The sequence below is a fragment of the Heterodontus francisci genome, chromosome 3 (assembly GCF_036365525.1).
Source record: "Heterodontus francisci isolate sHetFra1 chromosome 3, sHetFra1.hap1, whole genome shotgun sequence".
Classification (NCBI taxonomy): domain Eukaryota; kingdom Metazoa; phylum Chordata; class Chondrichthyes; order Heterodontiformes; family Heterodontidae; genus Heterodontus; species Heterodontus francisci.
Genome location: NC_090373.1, coordinates 86660210 through 86683472, shown reverse-complemented (window position 1 = coordinate 86683472; position 23263 = coordinate 86660210). Strand labels below are relative to the sequence as shown.

Below are 23263 nucleotides of genomic sequence, written 5' to 3'. Positions count from 1 at the left end.
AAGCACATGAAATCCCGGACTTTATGAAAAGCTACATAGAGTAGAATAGCCAGCAAGTTACGCCAGACTTATATAAAACACGAGTTCAGCACCAGTTGCAGTATTGTGTCCAATTCCAGGCACCACATTTAGGAAGGGTATGAAGGCTTTGGAGAGGGTACAGATGAGAATTACTAAATAATTCCAGGATGAGAAATTATAGTTATGTGGATAGATTAGAGAAGCTCGGGTTGTTCTCCTTAGAGCAGAGAAGGCCAATAGGAAATTTTCCAGGGAGGTGTTTGATAAGCGAGGGCATAGATTTAAAAGGTGCTTGGCAAAAGACCCAGTGGCGACATGAGGAAGAACTAGGATTTGGAATGCACTGCCTATAAAGGTGGTGGCTAGGTTCAATAGTAGCCTTCAAAAGGAACTGGATAAATAATTGAAGGAGAAAAACTTGCAGGGATATGGAGAGTGAGCAAGCAAGTAGGACCAAAGTTTCCTCCAAGTTCCTCTGGCTGAGCAGCAACCCAGAAGTTACCATGGAGGCAGCTTACAAGTTGTCCCCTTTGAGATACCATAGGCATGCAGCTGCACAAAAATTGTAAAGGATTCTATGCACTGAAATGACTAGGCCCAGCATACCAAACAAAGAAAATCAGAGGAACGCTGAGTGGAACAAACTAGTTTACTCTTCAAAAGAGCCAGCGCAGACTCGATAAACCAAATGGCCTCCTTCTGTGCTGTACTATTGCATGGTTCTATGATAGCAGCAAATACTGCTCATCTCAGCACTGAGTGAAGAAAACTGGTACGATCACAAAACTATTGGTCCATGGGTGTAGACACCTTGTCCCTCACGGATGCCTTCCCATCTGGCTATACTTTTCAGTACATGCCCTGCCCAAACTGCCATTTGGGTGAAGTGATCCTGATCAAATCATATCTTTGTCTCTCCTCCTACTCTTCTGGTATCTTCTCCTGCTTCAAGCATCCAATCTCGTTCCAATCCTTTAACCTCCTTTAAAATCCTTGTTGGCTACTGTGCAAGTAAAAAATCAGTATATTTCATCTAAAGCTACTAATGTTAATCAAGCATACACACTGGGTCGCACTCATGCTTCTGTATGTTTTTTAGTACCTGACATCTGTCATATGTACATACAAAGTGATTTCACTTTTTCATTAACATTACATTTAATTTGAAAAAGGTTCAATGTACTTTACTACCCATAATAGCAGTTGTTGAGCACCTTCATCATCAATTCTTTGGTTACCATTGTAAAAATTCTCATGTGAAGAAAAAGAACATAATTCACAATGTTCTTGGGATGTATTAGATCATATTCCATCATTAAGTTTCAACTCTGTGACAAAAAGAGTAGAATGCACACTACTTTTTGAAAATGAGAATTCAGCTCCTGAACTGAACTTAACAATATGCTATGATACAGTGACCACATTGGATTTATTTTTACTTTAAACTTCTGTTCTGAATTAAGGAGATTTGGAATGAAAAAGTACTTCATTACTTAAGTGGGATGACGGGCAGCGCAAAGGAAAGATTTTATTTTCAAAACTATAATTCATGTCTAGAATACAGAAGTTACATAATTCCCAATCTGTCATCAATTACTAGGTCTCCTTTATGTGGAATCAATTCTGTATTCAACAGTTCTCTATCAAGTATTACATTTCCGCTTAAGGAATTCATTGCATTAAGCTCCAGACAACTTATAAAAATATGTTGATACTGTTACGAGGATTTTCATTTTGTGTATTAAAACTTGGGATTCTATATTTCTAAAAAATGAAAAGGATTTCATTGAGACATCTGGAGATGGCTGAACGTATTGGATGCTTTTGGAAAGAAGGCAGGGTCAACAAGAGGTTCCTGGTTTTGACCAATAAACAAATACTGGAAACCAGGCATTTCAAGGAAATCAGCAGGGGGTTTGACCTCCGAGCTACCCTTTGAATGATGAGAGAATTTATGACTTGACATGTGACTTGTTTCTGGAAGGTTTTGTTTTCGTTTTTTAACTGCTTGAAAGGCAGTGGGTTTGAACTAAAACAGGCAATTGGAATTTGATTTTAACCTGCCTGGAGATCAGAAGAACCACCAGAAAAGTATTACCTCTCTGTAAAGAATCCTTGCTCTTGAAAAGCAAAAGCTTGCATGAAGTGATACCGTTGCCTCCTGCATTTTCGAAGAAACCCTGAATTTGCAGAAATCTTGGATTGTTAAAAAAGGACTTTTGCATCGAATGTGAGAACGGACACCTGTTGCTACACCCCTGATGGAAGACCTATGTGAAGCCTTTTATTGTTGAAGTTCTTTGAACACCTACCCATCACAGACTGTTCATCAACCTCACCTGGAAAGACTTAGAGTGGCATCCAACTATTCGACTTTGGTACACCTCGCCAAACTGAAGAACTTCCTTCCAATCATGGCAGTCTAAGTTTTTTTTTAACCCTTTTATTCCTATGAGACAGCTGTAAACCAAAAATCCCTTTTTTCCCAGTTAACCGGTCTTTGGATGTATGTGCGTGTGCATGAGGGTTAGGAAAAAATAAAGAGCTTTAATATCTCAATTCGTACATAGATTTACTTCATTATTGGTTAAGACTTGGTTTTATAATAAATGGTTAATTTTGTTGTTGATTAAAGAAACCTGGTTGATGTGCTTTATTCTGGGGACAAATAGAGTATCTAATTGACTGTTTCGGTAATTGGGAAAATTTATTGATATGCTGTGACCTTGAAGCAGTGGGACTGAATTAACAGTGCACTCCTCCAGCCTTGGTCATAACAATACACTATTAATTCCAACTTGCTACCACTCAGTATTAGGTCTTTAATGGGTTATGCGCTGAAACAGTTTTTGCTTAAATATTGTAACAAAAAATAGCTGTGCACCTTTAGAAGATCCTTGTTGGCAAATGCAAGAATTCCTTCAAAAATCACAACATTTGCTCCGTACACAGTTTTCTGTAAAAACAAAGAAAGAGTAATCAACAACATGCAATGTTAACATGTGGCAACATTATGGATTATGTTTAACTTGCAGAAACCCACAGCACATTTGCAGTGAAATTAGTATCTTTACTGCAAGAGTACTTCTTTAAATCCCTATCCCAAACCATTCCATCCCGCTCATGCCATACCCATCCCATTCCTTTCATCCCGTTATCATCCCCCATTCTACCCCTTCTTGCTAATGCCATCTCCCATTCTATCCCTCCCATGCATTCCCCAACCCCCATGTCTCCCCCCACCCCCATGTCTCCCCCCAAGCCCCCCGCACCTCCCCAGTCTTTCCAGTCACAGTAACTTGGTTGATTGGCTCCTCTTACCTTCCACTGTTTTTTCCCCTCCAGACACCCTATCCCGCTGCCGCCACCAACCGTCCATCCCATTCCTTCCCCCCTCCACTTTCCAGGGTGTTTTCCCCCACCATGCTGTCCCCCCATCCCCGTTATTCCCCTACACCCTCTCAATTCCTCCAGCCAGTGTAACTTTGGGCGGCACAGTGGCGCAGTGGTTAGCACCGCAGCCTCACAGCTCCAGGGACCCGGGTTCGATTCCGGGTACTGCCTGTGTGGAGTTTGCAAGTTCTCCCTGTGTCTGCGTGGGTTTTCTCCGGGTGCTCCGGTTTCCTCCCACAAGCCAAAAGACTTGCAGGTTGATAGGTAAATTGGCCATTATAAATTATCACTAGTATAGGTAGGTGGTAGGGAAATATAGGGACTGGTGGGGATGTTTGGTAGGAATATGGGATTAATGTAGGATTAGTATAAATGGGTGGTTGATGGTCGGCACAGACTCGGTGGGCCGAAGGGCCTGTTTCAGTGCTGTATCTCTAATCTAATCTTTGTTGGTTTTCTCCACTTACCTTCCGCTGTTCTTTTTATCCAAGACCACCACCACCACCCCCCACCCACTCCGCTGCCTCGAACCGTTGGCAGCTGCATGTGCTTTGTGCACTCCAGTCAACACATCAGGGCAGCTATGCCTCAAAGCAACAAACACTAACTAAAGTTCATAGAAAAGTAAGGCCCTTTTTTGAAGGAGTCGTCGTCAAAAAGCAAGTGGACAGACACAGCTCCCCACTTTCTGATCTCCTGGCCTACATTCATCAGAGGAAGTTGAAATGTCTCTCCAACATTGTTTTGCTCAGTACACATGGTACCTTATTGTTGCAGTAAAATGTTACAATATCTATTTAGCCGACTGTCATTCCATAGGTGCAAAAATTTCACTAGATCAACATCTGACCAATCAAAACAGTCCAGACAGACAAAAAAATTGCACTTGAACATACTACCATAAATTAATATTGATAGACCTATTACAAAAATGACTGGCAAGCACTGGCTGCCAGGGGTTGGGGGGTGGTTTTAACATACCTTCCCACCTGACTCAAATCAAATCTAATGTTGAGAGATAAGAAATTCTGCTTGCTTTGTTGGCTAAAAGGCTCTTGCTGGCAAGAAATCCATTTTATTCAGTATCGATATAAAAGCAAAATACTGCGGATGCTGGAAATCTGAAATAAAAACAAGAAATGCTGGAAATACTCAACAGGTCTGGCAGCATCTGTAGAGAGAGAAGCAGAGTTAATGTTTCAGGTCAGTGACCCTTCTTCAGAACTAGCAGACATGCGCAAATGCAGCCTGTGCCACTAAAACGTCACAGTCTGCGACATCAGGCAGCTGCCAGGACTAAAGATGGCACTGCTCAAATAATCACACGAAGGCAACCTAAACACATGGCAGCACACAATTGCTGGGGAGGGAGCGAGTGAGCGGGGGTGGGGCGGGGAGGAGAGCGCACCCGCCACCACCAAGGTCTTCGGCCGCACTCTCTCAGCTTCCCCGACCCCTGCTCTCTGCCCGGGTTACGCAATGACGTCAACCAGTCCTGCAATGCGGAACGCAGCACATGTGTGCAGATTGGCGCAGTCTGATGACATCAGCTGCCGGCTGCATTGTCAATAATCACTTTATTTCACTAAACCCGTAAGCAATCAATTTTTAACCATATCAAATTGAAACTGATGTTACTTAAAATATTAAATGGCTCAATTTCTGCCATGCAGACCATCTAAAAATACATACGTCATCAGCTAGGACATTGCTTCAATCTTTGCAATGTTTCTTTCTAAGCTAAATATTATCAAAAATTTTATCCCTTAAAATTTGAAAAGCTATTCCCTTTCAAACGTATTTCCTCTTAGTCAGAAATTTTCATAAGAATTTATTCACACTTGGCCCAACATTTCAGAATTCATAATTGAGAATTTAACAATTTAAGTTTTAAAGTGGAGGCATTGGTCATAATATACCAAAACTCACTGGATTCTGGTAGGGTACCAGCAGATTGGAAAAACGCTAATGTGATGCCCCTATTCAAGAAAGGAGGGAGACAGAAAGCAGGAAACTACAGACCAGTTAGCTTAACATCTGTCATTGGTAAAATGTCCGTTATTAAGGAAGAAATAGCAGGACATTTAGAAAAACATAATGCAATCAGAGTCAACATGGCTTTATGAAAGGGAAATCATGTTTGACTAATTTGCGAGAGTTCTTTGAGGATATAACAAGCAGAGTGGATAAAGGGGAACCGGCAGATATAGTGTATTTGGATTTTCAGAAGGCGTTCAATAAGGTGCCACATAAAATGTTATTGCACAAAATAAGAGCTCAGGGTATTGGGGGTAATGTGTTGGCATGGATTGAGGATTGGCTAACACACAGAAGGCAGAGTGTCGGGATCAATGGGTCTTTTTCAGGTTGGAAAGCCGTAACTAGTGGGGTGCCACAAGGATCGGTCCCAGGACCTCAACTATTTACTATCTATATTAATGACTTGGAGGAAGGGACAGAGTGTAGTGTATCCAAATTTGCTGCTGATACAAAAATAGGTGGGAAGGCATGTTGTGATGAGGACACAAAGAATCTGCAAAGGGATACAGATAGGTTAAGTGAGTGGGCAAAAACTTGGCAGATGGAATTCAATGTGGGAAAGAGTGAGGTCATCCACTTTGGTAGGAAGAATAAAAAGACAGATTATTTAGATGGATAAAAACTACAAAATACTGCAGTACAGAGGGATCTGGGTGTTCTTGTACATGAAACACAAAAAGTTAGCATGCAGGGGCAGCAAGTAATTAGGAAGACAAATGGAATTTTGGGCTTTATTGCTAGGGGGCTAGAGTTTAAAAATAGGAAAATCTTGTTACAACTGTACAGGGTGTTGGTGAGGCCACATCTGGAGTACTGCATAGAGTTTTGGTCCCTGTATTTAAGGAAGGACGGTGTAGACAACAGGATAGAAGATCAGAGTATCACCAGCTGTACTTTGCAATTTCGTCCGGATTTCATTCAATTTCATTGAGCACTCAATGAGGAAAACAAAGAGCAGGTATGGCTGGGGGAGGGCAGTGGGCCCAGGTAACATTAAACTAGCTGTTAACTTGTAGTTAGGGCTAAAATGAACTGAATAAAGAGCCAGGGGAATTTAAACAGTTTAAGAGGGTAGATTGGGGGAGAAAGCACTAAGAAAGGGAGCAGATGGCCATGGATAGAGTTGCACAGCAAGGGAGCTTCCGAGGGAGCTTATAGCCCAGGAGCCATCTCCCCCACCCCTTCCCCAATTTGCAACCCCTTCCCAGCTCCCCCGTCGCACCATCTTCCCCCTTACAGCCCCCTTCCCAGTTCCCCTCACACCCCCTTCCCTCCACCCCTCCTCCCACCGGCATCCTCCTACCCGTGTAGGGGACCTAACAACCCCACTGCGTTGTGGGCGTCTCGGGAGAGACCAAGGCTAAGGGAGTAAACCCTAACAGAAAATCCGGAGCAGAACCCCGTAGGCGGTCATGTGTCACCTTTGGCATATTTCCGGCAGTTCCTGCTGCCATACCGGTGCCAAACGTCGTGCTCTGCACTCCTTTGGACCCCACCAAAAAGGCCGCGAGGGGGGTTTTGACGCTTGGGCAACTCTCAACCTCCATACATTCGCCCAGGCATGCGCCATGGAGAGGTCACTCCATAGTCGCCTCACAGCGACTGAAACAACACAGAAGGCAGCAGTTACGGGTTATAAGTCCAGCTCAATTGGCATAGAGATTGGGCGCCACGGGTTGCCTTTGTCGGTGGGAGAGGTCATCACACCTCACTGGACAGCTACTGCCCGCCTCAAACCGGGCAGCCCCCGGTCAATAAGGTTCTGTCCCGCCACAGTCCACCTGCTTCAATGGGTGCTTGGAGCTCAGGGTCATTGCCCGAAAAGTGGACTGCAACACCGCACCAAACAGCTCGAAAAAAGGAAAGAAGGTACCAGCCCTTCACTTTGCAAGTTGGAACGTCAGAACTGTGTATCCTGGCCTGTCGGAAGACCTTACACAAATCAACGATTCTCGGAAGACCGCCATCATTAACAACAAGCTCAGTAGACTCAATGTAGACATTGCAGCACTTCAGGAGACACGCCTCCCTGCGAGTGGATCTCTAAGAGAATAAGACTACACCTTCTTCTGGCAAGGTAGGGATCCTGAAGAACCAAGACAGCATGGAGTGGGCTTCGCCATCAGAAACTCCTTGCTCAGCATGATAGAGCCTCCCTCAAATGACTTGGAACGCATACTGTCCATCAGACTGCTCGCCGCCTCTGGTCCAGTACACCTACTCAGCATCTATGCTCCAACACTCTGCTCCCCACCTGAAGCTAAAGCCCAGTTCTACGAGGAACTCCATAATATCATTAGTAGCATCCCCAAAACCGAACACCTATTCTTGCTGGGGGGACTTTATTGCCAGGGTTGGGGCCGACCATGACTCATGGCCCTCCTGCCTTGGGCGCTATGGTGTTGGAAGGATGAATGAAAATGGACAGAGACTGCTCGAGTTGTGTACCTATCATAACCTCTGCATCACTAACTCGTTCTTTCACACTAAACCCTGTCACCAGGTTTCATGGAGGCACCCATGATCACGTCGTTGGCACCAGCTGGACCTCATCGTCACAAGGCGAGCCTCCTTAAACAGTGTTCAAGTCACATGCAGCTTCCACAGTGCGGACTGCGACACCGACCACTCCCTGGTGCGCAGCAAGGTTAGACTCAAACCAAAGAAGCTGCATCATTCCAAACAGAAGGGCCACCCGCGCATCAACACGAGCAGTATTTCTTATCCACAGCTGTTATAAAAATTTCTCAATTCACTTGTAAAAGCCCTTCAAAACACTCCCACAGGGGATGCTGAGACTAAATGAACCCACATCAGAGACGCCATCTGAGTCAGCTTTGACCACCTATGACAAACGTGAAGAGAAATGCAGACTGGTTTCAATCTCATCTTGAAGAGCTGGAACCTGTCATAGCCGCTAAGCGCAATGCACTGTTGAACTACAAGAAAGCCCCCATCCGTAGCACTTAAAGCAACCAGAAGCGCTGCACAAAGAACAGCCAGGCGCTGCGCAAATGACTACTGGCAACACCTATGCAGTTGCATTCAGCTGGCCTCAGACACCAGAAACATGAGAGGAATGAATGATGGCATTGAGAGCGCTTTTGGGCCAACCATCAAGAAGATCGCCCCCCTTAAATCTAAATCAGGGGACACAATCACTAAACAACGCAAGCAAATGGACCGCTGGGTTGAGCACTACCTAGAACTGTACTCCAGGGAGAATGTTGTCACTGAGACCGCCCTCAATGCAGCCCAGCCTCTACCAGTCATGGATGAGCTGGACGTACAGCCAACAAAATTGGAAGTCAGTGATGCCATTGATTCTCTAGCCAGTGGAAAAGCCCCTGGGAAGGATGGCATTACCCCTGAAATAATCAAGAGTGCCAAGCCTGCTATACTCTCAGCACTCCATGAACTGCTTTGCCTGTGCTGGGATGAGGGAGCAGTACCTCAGGACATGCGCAATGCCAATATCATCACCCTCTATAAAAACAAAGGTGACCGCGGTGACTGCAATAACTACCGTGGAATCTCCCTGCTCAGCATAGTGGGGAAAGTCTTTACTCGAGTCGCTTCAAACAGGCTCCAGAAGCTGGCCGAGCATGTCTAACCTGAGGCACAGTGTAGCTTTCGTGCAGAGAGATCAACCATTGACATGCAGAAATGCCGCGAACAGATTCCCCTCTACGTTGCTTTCATTGATCTCACCAAAGCCTTTGACATCGTCAGCAGACGTGGTCTCTTCAGACTACTAGAAAAGATCAGATGTCCACCAAAGCTACTCAGTATCATCATCTCATTCCATGACAATATGAAAGGCACAATTCAGCATAGCGGCACCTCATCAGACCCCTTTCCTATCCTGAGTGGCGTGAAACAGGGCTGCGTTCTCGCACCCACACTGTTTGCGATTTTCTTCTCCCTGCTGCTCTCACATGCGTTCAAGTCTTAAGAAGGAATTTTCCTCCACACAAGGTTGTTCAACCTTGCCCATCTAAGAGCGAAGTCCAAAGTACGGAAAGTCCTCATCAGGGAACTCCTCTTTGCTGACGATGCTGCTTTAACATCTCACACTGAAGAGTGTCTGCAGAGTGTCATTGACAGGTTTGCGGCTGCCTGCAACGAATTTGGCCTAACCATCAGCCTCAAGAAAACGAACATCATGGGATGGGACGTCAGAAATGCTCCATCCATCAATATCGGCGACCGCGCTCTGGAAGTGGTTCAAGAGTTCATCTACCTTGGCTCAACTATCACCAGTAACCTGTCTCTAGATGCAGAAATCAACAAGCGCATGGGAAAGGCTTCCACTGCTATGTTCAGACTGGCCAAGAGAGTGTGGGAAAATGGCGCACTGACATGGAACACAAAAGTCAGAGTGTATCAGGCCTGTGTCCTCAGTACCTTGTTCTATGGCAGCGAGGCCTGGACAACGTACGTCAGCCAAGAGCGACGTCTCAATTCATTCCATCTTCGCTGCCTCCGGAGAATCCTTGGCATCATGTGGCAGGACCGTATCTCCAATACAGAAGTTCTCGAGGCGGCCACCATCCCCAGCTTATACACACTACTGAGTCAGCGGCACTTGAGATGGCTTGGACACGTGAGCCGCTTGGAAGATGGCAGGATTCCCAAAGACACATTGTACAGTGAGCTCGTCACTGGTATCAGACCCACCGGCCGTCCATGTCTCCGCTTTAAAGACGTCTGCAAACGCGACATGAAGTCCTGTGACATTGATCACAAGTCGTGGGAGTCAGTTGTCAGCGATCGCCAGAGCTGGCGGGCAGCCATAAAGGCGGGGCTAAAGTGTGGCGAGTCGAAGAGACTTAGCAGTTGGCAGGAAAAAAGACAGAAGCGCAAGGGGAGAGCCAACTGTCTAACAGCCCCGACAAACAATTTTTTCTGCAGCACCTGTGGAAGAGTCTGTCACTCTAATATTGGCCTTTATAGCCACTCCAGGCACTGCTCCACAAACCACTGACCACCTCCAGGCGCTTACCCATTGTCTTTCGAGACAAGGAGGCCAAAGAAGATTTAAGGAAGGATATACTAGCATTGGAGGCAGTTCAGGAAAGGTTCACTAGGCTGATTTCTGGGATGAAGGGGTTGTCTCATCAAGAGCAGCTAAACAGGTTAGGTCTTTATTCATTGGAGTTTAGAAGAATGAGAGGTGATCTTATTGAAACATACAAGATTTTAAGGGGGCTTTACAAGGTAGATGTTGAGAATATATTTCCACTGGTGGGGGAAATCTCGAACAAGGGGACATCGTTACAAAATAAGGGGTCACATGTTTAAAACTGAGATGCAAAGGAATTTCTTCTCTTAGAGGGTGGTGAATCTCTGGAATTCTCTGTATTTAAGGAGGAGGTAGATAGATTTTTGAAATCTCGGGGAGTCGAGGATTATGCGGAGCAGGCCCGAAAGAGGTGTTGAGGCCTGGGACAGATCAGCAATGATTTTATTGAATGACGGGGCAGGCTTGAGGGGCTGAATGGCCGACTCCTGCTCCCTATGCTCTTATGTGACCAAAGGCCACCAAAAATTGATTAAAAAACAGGAAAAAATAGATTGAGAATAAACTAGCCAGTAATATAGAAACAGATCGTAAAAGTTTTTATAGGTATATAAAAAAGCAAGACAGTAGCTAAAGTAAACAATTGGCTCCTTGGAAGCAGCGACAGGAGAAATTATCATGGAGAATGAGGAAATGGCAGAGGCATTGAACAAATATTTTGTGTATGTCTTTACAGTGGAAGACACAAGTTTCATACCAGAAATAGATGGTAACCCAAGGGCTAAAAAGAATGAGGAAATTAAGGAAATAAATATAGCAGAGAAAAAGTACTACAGAAACTTAAGGGACAAAAATCTGACAAATCCCCAGGACCTGATGGTCTATACCAGGGTTATCCAACCTTCTCATGGTGTTGGGGATGGGTGGAGGCGCCACATTACAATTTTTGTCTCACATAGGGGGCCGGTGAGACAATTTCGGAAAGATAAAGGCATTAAAAATTTAACTTGCTATCAAAAGAACAAATATGCATTTTTGTGAAGAAGCTTTAAATGAGAAGATTGATTTATTGACTTACTTTCTCATCACAATGTCAGACACTGATATAATGAAATAACTGGCATTTTTTTTGCTTACACAAGTAGTTATTGTTTGTCCGCACTCTTCTTGTAGTGATGTGGAGTATTCCAGATAGATAAAAACAGAAAGTGCTGGAAATACTCAGCAGGTCAGGCAGCATCTGTGGAGAAAGAAGCAGAGTTAACGTTTCAGGTCTGTGACCTTTCAGTCACAGTTCTTTCAGCAGTTCTGATGAAAGGTCACAGACCTGAAACGTTGACTCTGCTTCTCTCTCCACAGATGCTGCCCGACTGGCTGACTGTAGTGTTTGACTGATCAGTTTTGATTGCTTGGGCCTCCAGGTGGAGCTGTTGAGTAATAGTGGAACTGTGGGAGTTTTCTAGAAGCTTCCGGGAGACATTCTGAATCTGTCTCACAGACATAGGCTGCGCTAAGACATGTGCTCCAATGTGCAAGTCCTTTTATTGTTAATGTGCTTTAAATAAACCAGTTGGTTATTTAACACAGTGTGATATCTGCATTGCACAGAGTTAAACCGGATATCGAAATTAAACCCAGTAACCCCGCGTAAACACAATACTGAGTATTTCCAGCACTTTCTTTTTTTAATTTCAGATTTCCAGCATCTGCGGTATTTTGCTTTTATTCCAGTTAGATGTCCATCTGTCAGGAGTGATCTTGATCTCTCTCTCTCCATCCCCCCACACTATATTGTTCCCCCCTTCCTCTCTCTGTCCCCCCTCTTCCTCTCTTTCTTTGTTCCCCCCCCCTTTCTGACACTCCCCTCTCTATCTGTACCACCCCTTCCCTTTCTCTCCCCCGTCTCTCTCTCCCTCTCTCCCAGTTGCAGAGAGCAGGAACGCTCACAAATGCAGCTTTGTGTTTAAAAAAAAAACAGTTGGAACCCGTTTGAAAACCCCAAATCTGTCTGAAGTTGGGCAACTGTTGTTCCCAACGTCACCACCTGTTAGCTGTGAAACTGATAGCGCGCTGTTTTTAAAAGCTGGTCTGAAAGACGACAACGGAAAATTTTCCATCCCTGAAATACATCCGCGGCCGAATAGAAACCTTTGGTGGGCCAGATCCTGGCCCGCGGCCTGTATGTTGGGCAACCCTGGCCTACACCCTAGGGTTCTAAAAGAGATAGCTACAGAGATAGTGGCTGCGCTAAGATTTTTCAAAATTCCTCAGATTTGGTTACAGTTCCATCCGATTGGAAGCTGGCAAATGTTACACTGCTTTTCAAGAAAGGAGATAGAAAGAAAACAGTGAACTACAGGCCAGTTAGCCTATCAGTTCTTGGGAAAATGCTGGAATCTACCATTAAGGAAATCTTAACAATGCACTTGGAAAAGTACAGTATAATTAGAACAAGTCAACATGGTTTTAGTCAAGAGAAATTCCTGTTTGACAACTTTATTCGAGCTCTTTGAGGATAGAACTAATAGGCTAGATAAAGGGGAACCAGTGGATGTAGCATAGCTGGATTTCCAAAAGACATTCGATAAGGTGCCACACAAAAGGTTAATAGGCACAATAAGGGCTCATGGAGCTGGGGGTGGCATGGATAGAGGATTGGTTAATGGACAGGAAGCAAAGAGTGGGCATAAACGGGGCATTTTCAACTTGGCAGGCTGTGAATAGTGGAGTGCCACAAGGATCTGTGTAGAGCCTCAGCTATTTATAATCTATATTAATGACTGAGACAGAGAGTAATATATCTAAGTTTGCTGATGATACAAAGGTAGGTGGAAAGGTAAACTGTGGGGAGGACACAGAGGCTGCAAAGAGATATAGACAAGTTAAGTGAATGGGCAACAAGACGGCTTCCATAAATATGTGAAGAGAAATGTAGGTCCCTTACAGTCAGAAATGGGGGAAATTTATTTATTTATTTAGAGATACAGCACTGAAACAGGCCCTTTGGCCCACAGAGTCTGTGCCGACCATCAACCACCCATTTACACTAATCCTACACTAATCCCATATTCCTACCACATCCCCACCTGTCCCTATATTCCTCTACCACCTACCTATACGAGGGGCAATTTATAATGGCCAATTTACCTATCAGCCTGCAAGTCTTTGGCTGTGGGAAGAAACCGGAGCACCCGGCGAAAACCCACACAGACACAGGGAGAACTTGCAAACTCCACACAGGCAGTACCCAGAATTGAACCCGGGTCGCTGGAGCTGTGATGCTGCGGTGCTAACCATTGTGCCGCCAAATTATAATGGGGAACAAAGAAATAGCAGAACAATTAAACACATACTTTGGTTCTGTCTTCACAAAGGAGAACACAAATAACCTCCCAGAAATGTTAGGGAACCAAAGGGTCTAATGAGGGGGAGGAACTGCAGGAAATCAGTATTAGTAAAAAAAAAATGCTAGGGAAATTAATGGGGTTAAAGGCTGACAAATCCCCAGGGAATGATAATCTACATCCCAGGGTACTAAAGGAAGTGGCCCTGGAAATGGTGGATGCATTTGTGGTCATCTTCCAAAATTCTATAGACTCTGGAGCAGTTCCTACAGATTGGAGGGTGGCAAATATAACCCCACTATTTAAAAAAGGAGGGAGAGAGAGAAAGAACAGGGAACTACAGACCAGTTAGCCGTGCATCAGTCGTGGGGAAAATGCTAGAGTATATTAGAGAGGATAAATGGGATTGGGTAAAGTCAGCATCGGTTTATGAAAGGGAAATCATGCTCAACAAATCTACTGGAGTTTTTTGAGGATGTAACTAGTAGAATAGATAAGGGAGAACCAGTGGATGTGCTGTATTTGAATTTGCAGAAGGCTTTTGATGAGGACCCACACAAGAGGTTAGTGTGCAAAATTAAAGCACATGGGATTGGGGATAATATACTGGCATGGATTGAGAATTGGTTGACAGACAGGAAACAGAGAGTAGGAATAAACGGGTCTTTTTCCGGGTGGCAGGCAGTGACAGGCAGGCAAAAGAATAGAAAAACAGAATTTTTTTTTTTTTTTAAAAAGATGTGAAACTTGCAAATGTTGATGTTCAAAGATATTTGGGTGTGCTTGTACAAGAAATGCAGAAATATAGCATGCAAGTATAGTAAGCAATTAGGAAGACAAATGGCATATTGGCATTTATTGCAAGGGTATTGCACTGCAGGAATGAAGAAGTCTTGCTACAATTGTACAGGGTTTTGGTGAGATGACATCTGAAGTACTGTGTGCAGTTTTAGTCTCCAGAAAGGATATACTTGCATTGGCGGCAGTACAGCTAAGGTTCACTAAATTGTTCCCTGGGATGACAGACTGAGTAAATTGGGCCAATACGCTGGAGTTCAGAAGAATGAGAGGCAATCTCATTGACACATACAAGATTCTGAAAGGGCTGGATATGGTAGACACTAGATTGTTTCCCCTGGTCCGGGAATCTAAAACACAGGGGCACAGTCTCAGGATAAGGGGCCGATCATTTAGGACTGAGATGAGGAGAAATTACTTAACTCAGTTGTTAATCTTTGGAATTCTCTACCCCAGAGGTTTGCGGCTGCTCTATCATTGAATGCATTTAAGGTTGGGATGGACAGATTTTTGGTCTCTCAGGGAATCGAGGAATATGGCGAGCATGCGGGAAAGTGGAGCTGAAGTCTAAGATCGACCATGGTCGTATTGAATGGCGGAGCAGGTTCGACGGGCCAAATGGTCCACCCCGCTCCTATTTTTTGCGTTCTAAGTACAATATTAAATATTTTCTACTATTGAAGTACAAACTTTACTTAAAAAAAACCACAGACCTGAACCACAGACCTGATATTAATGCTAACACTATGAAGTCAATGTAGATCTACCACTGTTTGAAAAATTTGTCGGTATAGAATCAATCATTAAAATCATTCTGGTCAGCGAGGCAATTTTAAATCTAAAAGTGTCAATAAAATTGCCAAATGTGGGTAAAGAATTAGAAAGTATCAGGCCATCTTTAGAAATAGTCTGTTAATTCCCCTTATGTTCACATATAGGAAGAATTACATCTGCACAAAGGTTTCTTGATGTATACAGTGATAGTTTAGTATTTAGTGCTTAATCTAATAATTTCAGCGAATGAACTCTTTTTCAGGAAATAATAAATGTGTCAAACAACTGTTGGCATTAGTGGCTGATTCCTTATCCCCTCACCCATTTAAAAGATTAACAGACTTAACAAAGAACAGTACAGCACAGGAACAGGCCATTCGGCCCTCCAAGCCTGCGCCGATCTTGATGCCTGCCTAACCTAAAACCTTCAGCACTTCCGGGGACTGTATCCCTCTATTCCCATCCTATTCATCTATTTGTCAAGATGCCTCTTAAACGTCGCTATTGTACCTGCTTCCACCACCTCCCCCGGCAGCAAGTTCCAGGCACTCACCAATCTTTTGTGTAAAGAACTTTCCTCGCACATCCCCTCCAAACATTGCCCCTCTCACCTTAAACCTATGTCCCCTAGTAACTGACTCTTCCACCCTGGGAAAAAGCTTCTGACTATCCACGCCGCTCATAACTTTGTAAACTTCCATCATGTCGCCCCCTCACCTCCGTCGTTCCAGTGCAAACAATCAGAGTTTATCCAACCTCTCCTCATAGCCAATGCCCTCCAGACCAGGCAACATCCAAAGTCTCAACATCCTTCTGGTAGTGCGGCGACCAGAATTGCACACAATATTCTAAGTGTGGCCCAACTAAAGTTCTGTACAGCTGCAGCATGACTTGCCTATTTTTATACTCTATGCCCCGACCGATGAAGGCAAGCATGCCGTATGCCTTCTTGACTACCTTATCCACCTGCGTTGCCACTTTCAGTGACCTGTGGACCTGTACGCCCAGATCTCTCTGCCTGTCAATACTCCTAAGGGTTCTGCCATTTACTGTATACGTCCCACCTGCATTAGACCTTCCAAAATGCATTACCTCACATTTGTCCAGATTAAACTCCATCTGTCATTTCTCCGCTCAAGTCTCCAACTGATCTATATCCTGCTGTATCCTCTGACAATCCTCATCACTATCCGCAACTCCACCAACCTTTGTGTCGTCCACAAACTTAATCAGACCAGCTACATTTTCCTCCAAATCATTTATATATACTACAAACAGCAAAGGTCCCAGCACTGATCCCTGCGGAACACCACTAGTCACAGCCCTCCATTCAGAAAAGCACCCTTCCACTGCTACCCTCTGTCTTCTACGACCGAGCCAGTTCTGTATCCATCTTGCCAGCTCACCTTTGATCCCGTGTGACTTCACCTTTTGTACTAGTCTGCCATGAGGGGACCTTGTCAAAGGCTTTACTGAAGTCCATATAGACAACATCCACTGCCCTTCCTTCATCAATCATCTTCGTCACATCCTCAAAAAACTCAATCAAGTTAGTGAGATACGACCTCCCCTTCACAAAACCATGCTGCCTCTCGCTAATAAGTTAGTTTGTTTCCAAATGGGAGTAAATCCTGTCCTGAAGAATCCTCTCCAATAATTTCCCTACCACTGACGTAAGGCTCACTGGCCTATAATTGCCTGGATTATCCTTGCCACCCTTAAACAAAGGAACAACATTGGCTATTCTCCAGTCCTCTGGGACCTCACCCGCAGCCAATGAGGATACAAAGATTTCTGTCAAGGCCCCAGCAATTTCTTCCCTTGCCTCTCTCAGTATTCTGGGGTAGATCCCATCAGGCCCTGAGGACATATCTACCATAATGCTTTGCAAGACGCCCAACACCACCACCTTTTTGATAACGACATGACTGAGACTATCTACACTTCCTTCCCTAGACTCATCATCCACCAAGGCCTTCTCTTTGGTGAATACTGATGCAAAGTACACATTTAGCACCTCGCCCATTTCCTCTGGCTCCACACATAGATTCCCATCTCTGTCCTTGAGTGGGCCATCCCTTTCCCTGGTTACCCTCTTGCTCTTTATATATGTATAAAAAGCCTTGGGATTTTCCTTAATCCTGTTTGCCAATGACTTTTCATGACCCCTTTTAGCCCTCCTGCTTCCTTGCTTAAGTTCCTTCCTACCATCTTTATATTCCTCAAGGGCTTCATCTGTTCCCAGCCTTTCAGCCCTTACGAATGCTTCCTTTTTCCTTTTGACTAGGCTCACAATATCCCAAGTTATCCAAGGTTCCCGAAACTTGCCAAACTTATCCTTCTTCCTCACAGGAACGTGCTGGTCCTGGATACTAATCAACTGAAAGACTCCCACATGTCAGATGTTGATTTACCCTCAAACAGCTGCCCCCAATCTAAATTCTTCAGTTCCTGCCTAATATTGTTATAATTAGCCTTCCCCCAATTTAGCACCTTCACCCAAGGACTACTCTTATACTTATCCACAAGTACCTTAAAACTTATGGAATTATGGTCACTGTTCCCGAAATGCTCCCCTACTGAAACTTCGACCACCTGGCCGGGCTCATTCCCCAATACCAGGTCCAGTATGGCCCCATCCCTATTTGGACTATCTAATCCTCCTGGATGCTCCTCACAAATTCTGCCCCATCCAAGCCCCTAGCACTAAGTGAGTCCCAGTCAATATAGGGGAAGTTAAAATCACCCACCACTACAACCCTGTTACCTTTACATCTTTCCAAAATCTGTCTACATATCAACTCCTCTACCTCCCGCTGGCTGTTGGGAGGCCTGTAGTAAACCCCCAACATCGTGACTGCACCCTTCCTATTCCTGAGCTCCACCCATATTGCCTCGCTGCAAGACCCCTCCGAGGTGTCCTCCCACAGTACAGCTGTGATATTCTCCTTAACCTGTAATGCAACTCCCCCATCCCTTTTACATCCCCCTCTATCCCTCCTGAAGCTTCTAAATCCCGGAACATTGAGCTGCCAATCCTGTCCTTCCCTCAACCAAGTCTCTGTAATAGCAACAACATCATAGTTCCAAGTACTAATCCAAGCTCTAAGTTCATCTGCCTTACCTGTTATACTACTCGCATTGAAACAAATGCATTTCAGACCACCAGTCCTGCTGTGCTCAGCAACATCTCCCTGCCTGCTCTTCCTCTTAGTCTTACTGGCCTTATTTACTAGTTCCCCCTCATTTATTTCACCTGCTGTCCTACTGCTCTGGCTCCCACCCCAACAGCATGAGGATTTTCTAACTCCACAGAAAGTTGAAAATATGATCCTTAGAATACGTTAAATTCCAGGGTTACAGCACTGCCCTTTAAATCAATGCTTAGTTTTACAATTCATCAAAACTAAATCTCAGCATGAAACCCTCTAGTTCTTTTTGCTGGGAAAATTCAAAGCTTAGAACATAGGCATGTTAATATTGCTTACTGCCTCGCAGATTAATGCATGTGTCACTGCGCTTAATCCATTTGCCAGCCTGCTAGTGTAAAACTTACCAAGTTGTTTTTCTATCCACCAGTGGGACTTCAGTTGAATTTTGAAGAAGAGCCTGAAAATTCTGTCAATTGTATATTAAATGGCTGTTTAATTCTTTTTCAGGTGGTGGCATTAATTGGGGATTCACTTTTTTTTCTTTTTAATTCGTTCCTGGGATGAGTGTATTGCTGGTTATGCCAGCATTTGTTGCCCATCCCCAATTGACCTTGAGAAGGTGGTGGTGAGCTGTCTTTTTAAACCACTGCAGTCCTTCTGGTGTAGGTACACCCATAGTGCTGTTAGGGAGAGAGTCCCAGGTTTTTGACCCAGCGACAGTGAATGAATGGCGATATAGTTCCAAATGAGGATGGTGTGCGGGGCTTGGAGGGGAACTTGCAGGTGGTGGTGTTCCCATGCATCTGCTGCCCTTGTCCTTCTGGGTGGTAGAGGTCATGGGTTAGAAGATGCTGTTGAAGGAGTCTTGATGAGTTGCTGCAATGCATCTTGTAGATGATACACACCGCTACCACTGTGCGTCGGTGGTGAAGGGAGTGAATGTTGAAAGTGGCAGATGGGATGCCAACCAAGCGGGCTGCTTTGTCCTGAATGGTGTCAAGCTTTTTGAGTGTTGTTGGATCCAGGCAAATGGAGCATATTCCATCGTGCTCCTAACTTGTGCCTTGTAGGTAGCAAACAGGCTTCGGAGAGTCAGGAAATGAGTTACTTGCTGCAGACTTCCCAGTCTTTGACTTGCTCTTGTAGTCACAGCTGGTCCAGTTAAGTTTCTGGTCAAAGGTGATCCCCAGGATGTTGATAGTGGAGGATTCAACAATGGTAATGCCATTGACCTTCAAGAAGAGATGGTTAGATGCTCTTCTATTGAAGATGGTCATTGCCTGGCACTCGTGTGGCACAATGTTGCTTGCCATTTACCAACCGGCTGCATGTGGGCTCAGATTGCTTCAGTATCTGAGGAGTCGTGAACAGTACTGAACACTATGTAATCATCACCGAATATCTCCAATTCTGACCTGTGCTCATTTATACAGCAGCAGACGGAAACTGTGGTTCTTCGATTGGAGGTGCACGATATGAAATGTGTGTCTATGTAAATAAAAGCTTGTAAGTGTATGAAGACTAGGCTCCAGTTCTATTCTTTACTGCCTGACTATGAGCTGTAACACAGTGACCTATGAAGTTAAAGTCAAGTTTAGACAGGAATTTTTTTGAAAATTATTATTGAAAGGAATTTGAGCAATTTCAATTCTGTTGTCTGCAGACCCAACTTTCAGCATACCACTGCATTTTGACAAAATGGGAATAAATCATTCTCACCAAAGCCATAAGGATAAGCAAACTGGAAGATGATAAAGTTACACTAGCACAGATGGTGATGCACTTTGCTCAGTAAGATTTCAAAATGCAATTGCCAAAATATCTGTATAAATTCCAGAATATTTCTGCAATGAATCTGACTTAGTCACTGTAAATGAAAATTCAGAAACCTCTGTTGAATTTAAGTAATAATAAAAGCTAGAATTGAGTGCTTTTGACAATGTCAATAGTCATGTCTTTTAATCTTAGGCCAACAAAACTGAACAAGGGAAAAAAAAAATCACAGCAGGGGCATTTGTTATATAGCTTGAGGGCCAACTACCGCCCTCATGAGCACCTGTTACAGTCCTCATTAATGGCAAAATTCAAGGCAGTAACACTTTTCTGTCATAAGTCCCAATCCTACACCCACAAGATTCGTGCTATGGCTGTGTAACTTGAAATTTAAATGCATATCTTTTCAGAGAGTGAAAAAAACGACTTATATTCAGAGAGGAATATCCAGAAGCTGAAAATACTGGTGGATGTTTGTTCAAACATTACTACTTATTAAAAGTCTACAGAGATATATTGTCTTTGTGCTACCAAGTGTGAAATGCCATGCACGTCTGCCTGTACAGGGCTGTCTAAAAGTCAATCAAGAGCTGCCTGTGGTTAATCACTTGAAACAAAAACAGTCACTTATTTTCTGATATTTTTCAAATTGAAACAGACACCATTTTGTGGATTCTTCAACATCATTAGCATATGATGAAGTGGCAATAACGGTAAAGTGGCTTAAAAATGGCAAAGACTGGACGCTTAGGTTATCCTTGGTTAACAAGGATAAAAAGTGTTCAGAAAAGATAGAGAAGGAAAAGAGGGAGGTGGGGTGGCAGTATTGGTTAGCGAAGATTGTAGTGTTGGGAAGAGGGAATGCCCTTGTGGGGGCAAGGACAGAATCCATTCGGTTAGATTTAAGAAGCAAACACGGTACGGCTACACTACTAAGGGTCAAATAGAGAGAGAAGGCAGAGCAAATCTGCAGGGAAATCACAGAGATGTGCAAGAATTATACAGTGATGATATGGGGAACTTTAATTACCCAAATATAGATTGGGGTAGCGTTAGAGTAAAAGGAACGGAGGAGGAGGAATTTCTGAAATGTGTTCAGGAGAACTTCCTTGATCAGTATGTTCTCGGCCCAAATAGAAAGGAGGCATTGCTGGATATGATACTGGGAAATGAAATGGACCAAGTGTCTGTGGAGGAGCACATGGATAAGAGCGATCACTGTATCATAAGGTTTAGACTCGTAATGCAGAAAAGCAAGGTATGATATAAAGTAGAACGGCTAAATTGGAAGAGAGCTAAATTCAGTGCAATGAGAAGGGATCGAACCAGGGTAAAATGGAACCAAAGACAGACAGGAAAAACAGTAATGGAATAATGGGTTATCTTTAAGGAAGAGATGCTTCAGGTTCAGGTACAGAGATGCTAGGTATATTCCAACAAGGGTGAGGATAGGGGAACCAAAAACAGGGCTCCTTGGATGATGAGGCATATAGAGATTATCTCGTAAATTCTTCAAGTAAGAACCAGGTCAAATACAATATGTTGAAGGGGGAGGTGAAGAGGAAAATAAGACTGGCAGAGAGAATATGAGAATAGACTGGCAATTAACATAAAAGGGAACCCAAAAATCTTCTACCAGCATGTAAATAGTAAGCGGGTAGTAAGAGGTGGAGTGGGGACGAAGAGGGTGATATATGCTTAAATGCGCAGGGCAAGGCTAGAATACTTAATGAGCACTTTGTATCATTGTTTACTAAGGAAGAGGAATCTGACAAAAGATTGGTAGAAGTGGAGACAGTAGAGGCAATAGATAGGGTAAAAATTTATAGGGAGCAGGTACTGGAAAGGCTGGGTAGGTTTAGGGCAGATAAGTCACTTGGTCCAGATGGCTTGCATTCCAGGTTGCTAAAGGAAGTGGGGGTGGAGATAGTGGAAAGGCTTGCCATAATCTTACCAGATATGGTGGAGGGGCCAGAGGATTGAAGAGTGACAAATGTGACTTATTCAAGAAAGGACACAAGGACAGTCCTAGCAACTACCAGCTAGTTAGTTTAACATCAATGGTGGGTAAGGTTTTAGAAACTTGGTTAACAAAACTGAGGCTCATAAAATAGGAGGGTCTGTAGCAGCTTGGATAAAAAAGTGGCAGGACATAATGAGAGATTTGTTAGCAAAGCATATGGGATCTTGGGCTTCATAAATAGGGATATTGAGTACAAAAGCAGGGAAATTATGCGGAACCTTTATAAAACTCTGGTTAGACCACAACTAGAGTATTGCGTCCAGTTCTGCTCACCACCCTTTAGGAAGGATGCGAGTCTTCTTGAGAGGGTGCAGAGGAGATTTACCAGAATAGTTACAGGGATGAGCGATTTTAACAACAAGATTATGTTGAAGAAGCTGGCCTTGTTCGCTTTGGGGCAAAGGAGATTGAGGGGAGATTTGATAGAGGCGTACAAGATTGACAAGTTTAGATAAGGCCAATAAAGAAAAGCTGTTCTCAATAGCTGAAGGTACAAGGACCAGGAGACACTAATTTAAGGTTTTGGGCAAAAGATGAAGGGGGCACTTAAACACACCGAGTGGTAATGACCTAGAACTCTGGCTATGAGTTTGGTGGAAGTGAAGACGATAAATGATTTCAAAAGGAAATTGAATAGGAACTTGATGGAAATAAACTTACAAAGTTATGGGATAGAGGCAGGGAATGGGACTGATTGGATTGCTCTATAGAGAGCCAACATGGACTCAATGGGCCGAATGGCCTCCTTCTGTGCCATTATGACGCTAAACAATAATCAAGGGGAAAAAAAAAAAATCAACAGACACTTAGAGAGGTTTGAGTTAATTAAGGATAGCCAGTACGCATTTGTAAAAGGCACATCATGCTTGACTAATTTAATTGAATTTCTTGATGAAGTAACAGAGAAGATTGATGAAAGGAA

At 43.9% G+C, this 23263-nt stretch overlaps 1 protein-coding gene across 4 annotated transcripts in view; it reads right to left on the bottom strand.

The window, feature by feature from the left end:
* si:ch211-243j20.2 (uridine-cytidine kinase-like 1) overlaps positions 1-23263 on the bottom strand; it is a 129277-nt gene that overhangs the window by 52291 nt on the left and 53723 nt on the right. For 3 of the 4 annotated variants that reach the window (XM_068024085.1, XM_068024084.1, XM_068024086.1), the window contains exon 5: positions 2906-2977. The exons of the other annotated variant lie outside the window; for it this stretch is intronic. In XM_068024085.1, the coding sequence (XP_067880186.1) occupies positions 2906-2977 (72 nt within the window). The remainder of the gene's footprint in view (positions 1-2905; positions 2978-23263) is intronic. 4 annotated transcript variants of the gene reach the window in all.